This window comes from Molossus molossus, unplaced genomic scaffold (genome assembly GCF_014108415.1).
Source record: "Molossus molossus isolate mMolMol1 unplaced genomic scaffold, mMolMol1.p scaffold_m16_p_17, whole genome shotgun sequence".
NCBI classification, from domain to species: Eukaryota; Metazoa; Chordata; class Mammalia; order Chiroptera; family Molossidae; genus Molossus; species Molossus molossus.
The window spans coordinates 8,448,098-8,459,995 of record NW_023425352.1 but is presented as its reverse complement, the minus strand read 5'-3'; the positions used below and the strand labels follow the sequence as shown (position 1 = coordinate 8,459,995).

The 11,898-nt window shown below is 54.3% G+C and overlaps 1 protein-coding gene across 1 annotated transcript; it reads left to right on the top strand.

The window, feature by feature from the left end:
- The first annotated feature begins 7,302 nt into the window (after positions 1–7,302).
- On the top strand, positions 7,303–8,259 carry LOC118632602 (olfactory receptor 226-like). The gene has a single exon (XM_036265838.1). The coding sequence runs from the start codon at positions 7,303–7,305 to the stop codon at positions 8,257–8,259; it is 957 nt and encodes a 318-aa protein (XP_036121731.1).
- The last annotated feature ends 3,639 nt before the right edge of the window (positions 8,260–11,898 follow it).

Sequence of the window (11,898 nt, the reverse complement as noted above, 5' to 3'; positions counted from 1 at the left end):
CTGACCAGCACTCCTCAGAAATGTCCAGGTCACCAAAAACAAGGAAAGTCTAAGAAACTGTCACAGCCTAGAGGAGCCCAAGGAGACATGACAATTAAAAGTAATGTGGTATCTTGGATGGGGTCCTATAATAGAAAAAGTGTATTAGGTAAAAACTAAATAACTGAATAAATTATGGACATCTCTCTTAGCAATATTTTTTCTGATATATTGCATTGGGCAAGGGAAACAAAAGAAAAATAAATAAATGAACAGGACTACATCAAACTAAAAAGTTTTTGCACAGCAAAGATAACCGTCGACCAAACAAAAAGACAACCCACTAAATGGGAGAACATAGTCGCCAATGATACATCTGAAAAGAAGTTAATATCCAAAATTTTATACAGAACTCATACAACTCAACACCAAACAAATACAATCCAATTCAAATGAGCAAAGGACCTGAACAGATGCTTCTCCAGAATATTATGTCCAGAGGACATGTAGATGGCCAGTAGACATAAAAAGACACTCAATGCCACTAATCATCAGAGAAATGCAAATTAAAACCACAATAAGATATCACCTCTCACCTGTCAGAACGGCTATCATCAATACATTAGCAACAAGTGCTGGCAAGGATGTGGAGAAAAGGAACCCTCGTGTACTGTGGGTGGGATGCAGACTGGTGCAGCCACTGTGGAAAACAGTATGGAGGGTCCTCAAAAAATTAATAATGGAACTGCCTTATGACCCAGCAATTCCACTTCGTGTATATATCTGAAGAAACCCAAAGGAGTAATTTGAAAGAATATGTGCACCCCCATGTTCACTGCAGTGTTATTTACAGTAGCCAAGCTATGGAAGCAGCCCAAGTGCCCATTAGCACACGAGTGGATAAAAAAGCTGCCGTACATTTACACAATGCAATCTCACTCGGTCATAAAGAAGAACGAAATATTATTTATCATTTGCAACAGCATGAGTGGAACTAGAGAGTATTACGCTCAGTGAAATAAGTCAGTCAGAGAAAAACAAGCGCTGTTTGTTAGTAACGGTAAACCTCTTGCAAAGAAAATCCCAGGCCCAGAGCAAAGATAACTAATTATGCCCAAGCTGGCTTTTCTCCAGGAATGCAAAGTTGGTTTAATATTAGAAAACCAATCACTGTAATTTGCCACATTAATACACTAAGGAGGGGGAAATCATACTATTATCTTAAGAGATGCAAACAAATTATATAAAATTCAATATCCATTTATGATAATAAAGTCTTTGCAAACTAGAAACAGCAGAGCACTTCCTTAATCTGATAACAAATATCATCAAAACAACCCACAGCAAACATCCTACTTTCTGAAGTCAGAAACAGCATGGGGCCCGCGCTCACCTGGCCCTGGCCCCCCCGAGTCTTAACCAGGTCAGTAAGTTAGGAGCAGAGGTCTTAGGGGTGGGAAGGAGGGTGAAACCATCACCGCAGACAATGCCACTGGGGATGTAAAACATCCAGAAGAATCTACACGTAAGTTAGTAGGCTTCACAAGAAGTCTTACTGGACAAGCTTACTGGACAGAGTCAATAAATGAAAGTCACTTGTTTTTCTACCTACAGGCTATAAACAGAAAAGGAATTCTTTTAAATAGCTAGCTATTTAAAAAAGCAACAACAATGTTAAGTATCTAGGAATAATCTAATGAAAGTTGTGGAAGGATTTCGTGCAGAAGACCGAAAGGCATTAGAGGAAATAAGTAACTATGGCAACGCACGGAGTTTATGAGCTGGAAGACGCCATCGGCAAAGCCGTGAACTACTGGAGGAGGGGACTGGACCTGACTAAATGACTACAGTTTACATGGGGGTGCAAATGGGAGACCATCCACGTCAATACAGCAAGACTGGGAGGCCCCACGTGCTTGAAGCCGGTTGGCTGGAGTGTGGGATGGAAGGATGGCAGGGCCCCTCTGAGGTCACAGGGCTGGTCACAGGGGCTTGGGGACATGCTGCCCAGTAGGTGTGAGCAGGGGTTCAGGGGGTGGGCATGCTGGCTACCGAGGAGCAGAAAGCAGGAGACTGTGGGGTGAGGGTTTCCTTCCCTTTTGTTTCTAAGACAGGAGGCTGGAGCCTGCTTCCGGGCTGGTGTTAGAAGCCAGGAGAGAAAGGCGGGGAAGGGTCCTCAGGGTGTGGGGAGGAGGCCAGGCCTGCTGTTTGGGCAGGAGGGCCCCAGGAGGGTGCAGATAAAAATAAGGTCTCTGCAGACAAGGCAGGAAGTGGCGCCCCTGCCCTGGCTTGTTTTCCGAGAAGGGGTGCAGTTTAGGAAGCCTGCGGTGAAGGTCCTGCGGCAGGCAGGGGTGGGCTCTGCAGGGGCTGGGAACGCTGACCTGGAAGTGAGGGAGGGGTCGTGGCCCCGGTCTCGGGCACTCACTGAGGTGACAAGGGGCGCTGTGGGAGTGAACTGAGAAATGGACAAGACCTTAATCTCCACTCCTGGACCTGGAGGGGACGCTCTGGGCAACGGGAAGCTGGGTCTATGGGAATGAGTCTGAGATGGTTGGGGGAGCAGAGCCCTAGCACCTCAATCAGGAGGGCTGCCCATGGATGCTGGGTTCCCAGAAGAACATCAACCATGCAAAAAAGTCTTCAACAAAAGGGGAGAAGTCCCCGCAGCCTGAGACACATGGTGCCTGGACACAGGCTGGGGAGGACCACTGGCCACACGCAGGGGCTGCAGTGCCAGGTGCCAGGATCCTGGGGTGTGTGTGTGTGTGTGTGTGCAGGAGTGGGGAGATTTGCGGTGTCCCTTCTCTGATTGAACCAGAGACTCTCTGGATAGTGTGGGTAGACACTGTGCCCCACGTGCTACAGAGGAGCCAAGGTGGGCCCCTGCCTTCCCCTAACCTCCCTCATGGCAGAGGGGCCTGCTGTCTGCACCCCTTCACAGCTCACAGAGGGGTTTTTCTGTCCATTTTGTGTGACCCTGGCAGTGGGTCTGTCAGATCAGGGAGGTGGGTGACCACGAGACAGGCTGGAGCCTCAGCCCCAACTGCTCTGGGCTGGCAGCGTGGGAACCCAGCCAGGAGAGCAAGGTCTGGGGTGCCGCCTGGAACGGCTCCTACCCTCAGCTCTGGAGGCTTGGGGGCTGCTGGGCGGATGAGGGTGCCCACCTGTACCTACACCCTGTCTCCCAGTTCACACCTGCCCAGTCCCCATGAGGACAGTGGAGAAGTAGGGCACATCTCCATTTGGCCTCTGATTCTGGCCACTTAGCTGATGAGCTGGTCACAGGGAGAGCAGGTCCCTGGGCAGAGGTGTGAGCTGTCTCCCTGAGGAGCGGCCTGCAGCCCTAAATTGGTGTCAGTGTGCATGGCCCCGGGGACTGCAGGTGGGAAGAAGCCTGGCTCCATCCACCAGCTCAGTTCCTCCTCGGCCTCTGTCTCCTGTGAGTGCTTTGCATGTGAGAAGGGAGTGGTGAAGCCAAGGATGCTTCCCATTTGCCACAGATCACCCTTCAGGCCTGGGATGGTGGGAGGCATCAGCTCCCCGCTGCCCACCCTTGATCACTGTCCCCACGCAGAGGGCACACACCCAACAGGGGGTCTCAGATCCCTTATGCTCCCCCTCCCCCAAACCTGACTCCCACGAAATAGCCACCTGGGTCTCTTATTGTGACGTGGAGCCACCTTTTGTTTTCAGTCCTTCAAGCTCTGTCCTTGTTGAAAGGGACCTGGATGGTCACAGGGAAGGAGCAGCTCTGGGAGGGAGAGTACCTCAGGGCCAGCACCCAGGTCTGGTTTTGGCTGAGAGGAGCCCATGTCAGCCTCCAGCAGCCCTGACCCTGCCCTCGTACCCCTGCAGATCCGCGAGCACCCCTTTTCTCACACTGAGCCCCTCTGAGTGCACAAAGACCAGGTAAGGAACCGCCTTTGCTGAGTCCCTGCCCCAGAGGGGCACTGAGGTCTCAGGAAAACCAGAGAACTGGTAGACCCTCCCCACGGCAAGCGAGGACTAGAGCTGGTCTGAGCAGAGATTGGGGGGGGGCAGGGCTGGGACTTGGAGCCCAGATCTGTCACCTAAAACCTCCTCAGTCCCTGCACAGGTGAGAGCTGAAGGTGTGTGCCTGTGTGCCTGTGGGTCTGTGTATTTGTGTGACTGTGTGTTTGTGTGCCTGTGTATGTCTATGTGCCTGTGTGTCTGTGTATGTCTGTATGCCTGTGTGTCTGTGTGTGCCTATGTGCCTGTGTGTCTGTGTATGTCTGTGTGCCTGTGTGTCTGTGTGTGCCTGTGTGCCTGTGTGTCTGTGTGTGCCTGTGTGCCTGTGTGTCTGTGTATATCTGTATACCTGTGTGTCTGTGCGTGCCTGTGTGTCTGTGTGTCTGTGTATATCTGTATACCTGTGTGTCTGTGTGTCTGTGTGCCTGTGGGTCTGTATATTTGTGTACCTGTGTGTGTCTGTGTGTCCATGTGTGCCTATGTACCTGTGTGCTTGTGTGTCTGTGTGTGCCTGTGTGTCTGTGTGTCTGTGTGTCTGTGTATATCTGTATATCTGTGTGTCTGTGTGTGCCTGTGTGTCTGTGTATATCTGTATACCTGTGTGTCTGTGTGTCTGTGTATATCTGTATACCTGTGTGTCTGTGTGTCTGTGTATATCTGTATACCTGTGTGTCTGTGTGTCTGTGTATATCTGTATACCTGTGTGTCTGTGTGCCTGTGTGTCTGTGTATATCTGTATACCTATATGTCTGTGTGTGCCTGTGTGTCTGTGTATATCTGTATACCTATGTGTCTGTGTGTGCCTGTATACCTGTGTGTCTGTGTATATCTGTATACCTGTGTGTCTGTGTATATCTGTATACCTGTATGTCTGTGTGTGCCTGTGTGCCTGTGTGTCTGTGTATATCTGTATACCTGTGTGTCTGTGTGTGCCTGTGTGTCTGTGTGCTTGTGTGTCTGTGTGTCTGTCAGCCTGTGCACGTGTATGTGCCTGTGTGTGTCTGCACCTGTGTCTGTGTGCTCCTGTGTACACATCTGTGTGCACTTGTGTTCATGAATAAGTGTACCTGTGTGTGTCCATGTGTGAAACAGCACTGGGCAGCGAGCATGTCTGGGGTCTGTGGGGAATATGCCTGTGTCTTGAGCCAGCCTCGGTGTAAAGGGCAGATGTCTGTGGTTGGGGTTCGTCTCTGTCAGAGCCATGTCTGTCCATGTGTTTCTCTGGCAGAGCACGTGGCCCCTGAGGTTTGGCAGCAGTGTGCCTGGACTTCATGCGTGAGGCCTGTGGGCTGGGTCTGGATGTGCTGGGGCATGTGGGTCTGTGTGTCTGTCTACTTGGTGGAGTATGGTATAGTGCGAAGGCCTGTGCTGGCCTGGGGGCCTGGATGGGGAGGGGTGAGGCTTTGAGTCACAGTGCCTGGGTGCCTCTGCGTGATTCTGAGTTTGGGGACATGTGTGTGACTGCACTTGGATCAGGCTGGGAGCATGTGTGTTCACTGGTACAGCACAGTGGACCTCGGGACCTTCCACTGGTCCCCTTGTGTCGTGTGATGAAAGTAAAGGGCTCCAGCTGCAATGCCAGTGTCCCATCTACCAGATAAAAGGACACTTTCACTTCGCCTTTCAGAGAAACAGAGTGGACAGGACAGACATCTGTTCCCAGTCCCACAGTTGGCCAGTGGCAGTTATCAGCTGACACCAGGGGTCAGGAGCACCAGGAACCACAGTAGGAGGAGATAGAGGGACCCAGAGGTCTTTTTACCTGGGGTCCCGGCAACTGACCCCAGCGAGGTTTGACCAGGCTCCCTCCTGCTGCACAGCGAGCGTCGCTGGGGCCCCAGAGGGGGTGTAGTCAGCCGTTGGAGCTTGTGCGCCCTTCCACCCCTCCTGTGAGCCGCCAGGGCCAGGACAGCCCAGCAAGGGTCCTGCCGTAACCCTGGCTGGGGATCTGAGGCCAGAGAGGGCAGCTGTCCTGTCCAGGCAGGTGAGGAATGTGAACTGAACCCTGGCGCTCTGGGCTCTGCCCCCCAAGTCTGTGCTGATGGAAGTGGCATGTTCCTGCCTTGAGCAGCCGCTCAGCAGCACTCCGTGGGGGCAGAGGGGCCTGTGGGAGTCCTGGCTTCTACTCTCTGAGCTTACTCAGCTACTTACCCAGCTTGTTTAGCAAATCAACTGGATGTTACTTCAACGCGAGTGTGTGACCCACTCAGGGCCACCTTCTGAGTGCAGATAAGAAGCTAAAAGCCCAACCACACTACAAGGGAGGGGGTTAGTTTTTAAACAATTTGTACGTCTGGAAACACAGCCTGAGGCGACTGGGACATTCTGAGGGCTCCGTTCCTGGGAGAGAGTTCAGACTGATGTGGGGTAGGGGTGCAGCAGGCGCTGGACAAGAGCACCTGAGCCAGCACATCCGTGTGACAACAGGGAGGAGGGGACCCGGGCTGCTACGGTGTGGCCAGGGTGGGCTGGAGGAAGCTGACTTCTGTCTTCAGGATCTGGTACCTTCAAGCCAATGAAAAAAATTCCTTTTGGCAGCAAGGAAATTGCCCACCAGTCCAGCCCCTCTCAGAGGCTTGACCATCACTGCAGGGGGCTGGGATCAGGGGCACAGGGAACCCCAGTCCTGAGAAACTCCCAGCACAGCTGTGGCTTCAGTGACGCAGTTCTGACTGGAGGGCTGGGCCCTGAGGGTCTGTAAAGGGGACTTGGAATCCCCAGGACCCTGAATTCTCCTCGGAAACAGGCACTACCCTGTCTAGATGTCAACAGCACATGTGTGGCCAGGTTTAAGCTGTCGGGTAAGTTCTGCATGGCTGTCGTCTGGAGTACAGACAGGAACCAAGTCTCAGGCAGTGGAGATTCACCCAAAGACGGCAGGAGCTGCTCCAGGCCTGGCCCATCCCCCACTGACACACACCACCCACTGTCACTGACCTAGGTGACCTTGGCCGTGGCCTCCCCCTGCGTCCCCATGGGGCTGAACTAGGCCTGGGCCAGGTTCCTAAGTGGGACCTCGGAGGCATGCTCATGGCGCCCTGCATGTCTCCCCAGCAATACGACAGTGTTTGTCTAAAGTCTGGCCAGGCCGGGCTGGCGTTGCCAGGGCAGGGCCCACATCTGCCCAGCTCCCACCCAGTGGCCCTAGGCCAGGCCGTGGACCGTCCTGGGGAACACAGACCAGGAGGGGGCCCCCTCCCACCTCCCGGGAGCTTGGCTCACACACAGCAGAAGGGGAACCATGGCCTCTACCTCCCATCCCCCACCCTCTATCCCCCCTCTGCCTGCCGGCATCTAAGCCTACACCTCTGCACCAGGCAGGCTGTGCGAAACATGTCTGCAGGGGACAACAGCTCCGAGGTGACAGAGTTCATTCTGGTGGGCTTCCCGGGCTCGCTGGGCCTCCACGTGTGCCTGCTGGTGCTGTTCCTGCTGGCCTACACCCTGACGGTCACAGAGAACGTGGTCATCATCGCTGTGATCTGCGCCAGCCCCCCACTGCACAAGCCCATGTACGTCTTCCTCAGCAACCTGGCCTTCCTGGAGGTGTGGTACGTCTCGGTCACCGTGCCCAAGATGCTGCTCAGCCTAGCTGCGCCCCGGTTCTGCCGCATCTCCTTCGCAGGCTGCATGGCGCAGCTGTACTTCTTCCTGGCCCTGGCCTGCACCGAGTGCGCGCTCCTGGGCGTCATGGCCTACGACCGCTACGTGGCCATCTGCAGCCCGCTGCGCTACCCGGCCGTCATGAGCCCCGGGCTCTGCAGCCTCCTGGCGGCCGGCTCCTGGCTCTCGGGTTTTGCCATCTCCCTGGGGAAGGTCTTCTTCATCTCCCGCCTGGGCTACTGTGGTCCCAATGTCATGAATCACTTCTTCTGCGACGTGTCCCCCCTGCTGAACCTGGCGTGCTCCAACATGTCCGTGGCGGAGCTCGTAGACTTCCTGCTGGCGCTGCTCATCCTGCTGGGGCCGCTGCTGCTCACGGTCTTCTCCTACGCAGCCATCATCCGGGCCGTGCTGCGCATCCCCTCCGCCGCCGGCCGCTCCAAGGCCTTCTCCACCTGCGCCTCGCACCTGGCCGTGGTGGTCATCTTCTACTCCGCCTCCCTCTTCATCTATGCCCGGCCTCGCGCCCTCTACTCCTTCGACCTCAACAAGCTGGTGTCTGTGGTATACACGGTGCTCACGCCCCTGCTGAACCCCATCATCTACTGCCTGCGCAATCGGGAGGTCAAGGATGCCCTGCACAGGGTGGTCCAGAGGGCAGCCCAAGCCATGGGTGCCTCCTCCTAGGTGCCACCCCAGTCCCCCATCCTTGCAACCCTGTATCTGTGCCCTGTGTCCCTTCACTGGCTCCACTGGGTGGCCAGTGGCCGGGGTGAGGGGCTGAAGGTAGCAGTCAGACCATCATCCCTGTCCTTGCCACTCGTCCAAGCAGGCCTGACCAGAACACAGGCCTGCTGGGGACCACACAGGGTGATCATCCTGACCAGATTCACCCCTCTCAGTACCTGGAGCAGGCACCGCGAGACGAGCCCCCTCCCTCTGACCCAGGCAGGAGTGTCCTCCGGCTCCCCACATGAGGGTGCAGACCTGGTCCCTGCCTCCCGCGGAGGCTCCAGACAGCCTCTGCTGGCTGCTCCCTCTTCAGCCAGACCCGAGGGGGCCTATGAGGGGAGAGTCTTGGGCCACCCAGGCTGACTCCCAACTGGAAAGGAGAAGGAGTGGGCATGTTGACCACACAGCAGAGGAAGTAAGACTCCAGGGGGATGGAGGACATCCCCAAACAAAAACGGAGCTACCCGCCCACAACCACACTTCTACCCTGTTAGGAGTGGGTGACGTAAACGAGTCCCAGGCCTGAAAGCGCAGGTAGGACCTGTGCCCACAGCCCTGCCCCCCTCTGCCCCAGGCTCCGGAGACCTCCACCAGGGACACACACCCTCGGCCCCTTCCAGCCACCTCCCAACCGGCTGCCCGGCTGCAGCCTCACTGCGACGTGGATGTGGCACAAGGAGCCTTCCTGGCCGTGGCCCCCCACACGTCACCCACAGGAGACTGGCATGGAGTTGTCCACACCCACCAAAGGCCTGGCTTCTGGGAGCTGACCAGGGAGCCTCGGTCTCCCCTGGGGGAATCCTTAGGTGCTCCCCTTGAGGCTGCAGAGAGCATGCCGGCCACCTGCGGACACGCAGGGCCCAAGCTGGAGGGCAGCAGCAATCATGCCGACTGCTTTCCTGTCGCTCCCAGAGTCCCGCAGGCCCGGCCCCAACCCTGCTGCAGAGGCAGACTGTGTGGGGGTCAGAAACGAACAATGCCTTTGCAGGTAATAATCGTCAACCGTGCCTGCACCGTGGGGACAAACGAGAGTATTTGTCCCACCGATGGACAGGTGGGATTTTGAGCTTCACTCTCAGGGCCACTCAAGCAGCATCCACACATTGGGCTCAGCGGGTGTGACAAGCCCTGTGCTGACCAATGACCCCAAGACTGGGACACTGGACCCCACCCTCAAAAGGGCATTACCAAGGGCGAGGATGCATGTGGTGTGGGTGGGCAGCCAAAGAAGCCCATCTCCTGTGGGGGGAGGTGGTGCTGGGCTGCTGGAAGGTCTCTCGGGAGGAAGGACAGTGGGAACAGTCCCGGTGCTGCAGGGCCAGGACTGTGGGCAGAGCTAATCCCAGGGGCCCCCTGCTGGACAGGCTCTGAGAGTCCCAGCCACTGTAACCGGACACATGTCCCATAGAGGTGCCTTTAAATCAGAAACTGTACTTCCAAATCAAACTTCTGTAAATGCATCGTTTAAAAATGCAGAGGGAAATGCTGGCTCCGGATTTCTCATTTCATGACTGAAGCTGGTGCTGCTCAGCCCTGCCGAGACAGGCGGGGCAGGGACCTCCCAGCCTGACTGGAGACCTGGAAGCGACAGGTGCAGCTGTCAGTGCCCGCCACACAGTGGGGTCTGCAAGGTGCCAGGGACCCAGGGTGGCCCAAAGTGACGTCAGAAGGACAGCTGGACAGGGATGGGGTGGGGAAGGGCAGGGGTCTGATGAGGAGCCAGGGTGGGGTTCATGAACTTTTGGCAACAGGAAGCCCCTGAAAGGCTTTGAGCATGGCAGGCTGACTCATACTTGTGTTTCTGAAAAACTGCTCTGACTTTGGAGCGGACGTGGGTACAGCAACACAAGAATGAAAGCGCAAGTCCAGACGCCTCGACCTCCGTGACAGTAAGTGAGAGTTCTGTGCAGGGTTGGAGAGACTCAGGATTAGAACCCAGGATCGTCAACGTTCTGAGGTCGGGGAAGAACAGGTGAGCACCCCATCCCCTGAGGGTGGGCGCCACCCACCCAGACGGCAGGTTTGGGGAGGAAGATGCTGGGCTCAGTTCTGTAAATGTCCAACACCGGGACCTGGAGCTCCGGAGAGAAAAGTGGGCTGGGTATAAAACTTGCAGACTTGCCAGCACATAGAGCGTAAATGAAGTCAGCAGCATGAGTGAGGTTGCCAGGGAAGAGGGAGATTGAGCAAGCAGGGGCCAGAGAAGCGTGAGGCAGAAAAGGGTGTGGTGAGTGTGGGGTGGGGACAGGACCCAGGAGGGTGCTCAGCAGAGCCCGGCAAACACCCAGTGAAATGAGGGCTGAACTGCCTCTGGGTTTGTCAACAGATGGGCCAGATGTCGGCGTGGGGACAGGCTTGGAGGAGGTGGTGTGAGAGGAGGAGAGGTGAGGGGTGGCAGACAGCCTGCTCCTTCTGTGAAGACAGCCTCACTTCAGTGTACCCACTTACATGCTGACCAGAAAGGACTTGGAGAGAGGAGGACTTGAGATGAAAGGGACAGACCCCAATTTAGGTGGGAATGAGATGCAGGAAACATTCCAGGACTACTCAGCTGGAAAGGAAGATGCCCCCAGGGTGGGGGCCCAGCCCTCAAATGGCTCTTGTTGAGGGGACGATGCCCTCTTGGTCCAGAGATCCTGGTGGGTCTCCCTACCAGACTCTGCAGAGCTGTAAGAAGTGCCCCTCTGCCCCATAGTGACAACCCCTCCCTGGGGCTCATTGGACTCTGCCCCAGACATTCTCACCCTAAACTCCACCCTCCCTGAGACTTTGCGTCATAGTGGATCATCTATGCACAGACTTTGGACTTGGAGTCACATGATTCTAGACAACTGGCACCACCATGTGTCTGCAAGAAGTAAAAACAAACAAACAAAATCCCTTCCAGAGGAAGGTAACATCTGAGAGTAAGCTCCAATCAAGTAATTCTTCTATCACAGTATTCAGCACACAATCAAAGATGAGCAGGCACATGAAGAAATACAAGGTCAGGAACAACAGCAGGTGTGGCACTTTCCAGAAACAGACTTGAAAACAAGTACAAGTAGAAAGTCGGGAGGATATAGACAGACTGTCACTTGACTGACTGGCACTCTGCCAACACAGAGAGCACATGGAATAAGGGAGACCCATATTCTAGGCCATAAATTAAGTCTCAAGCTTAAAATAATTAAAAGTAATACAAAGTATGTATGCTGACCATAATAAAATTAAAATAGAAATCATTAAAAGACTAAGATCTCTGAAAAATCTCCAAATATTTGGAAACAATACACTTCTAAATGACCTTTAGTTAAATAATAAATCAAAAGAGAAATAAGAAAATTTTTTTAAATGACTATGAAAACACAGCATATAAAAAACTGTGGGATTCTACTAAAGCAGTATTTAGAGGAAAATTTATAGCCTTAAAATCAATGACATTTGCCTACAGATTAAGAAACTAGAAACATAGAGGGGAGGGGTCTGTGTAAAATAGATTAAGCAAAAAACAAACAAACAAAAAAACTCATAGACACAGACAACAGTATGGTGATTATTAGAGGAAGAGAGGGCTTGGGGGAGGTAAAAGAGGGTAAAGGGGGGATAAATGGT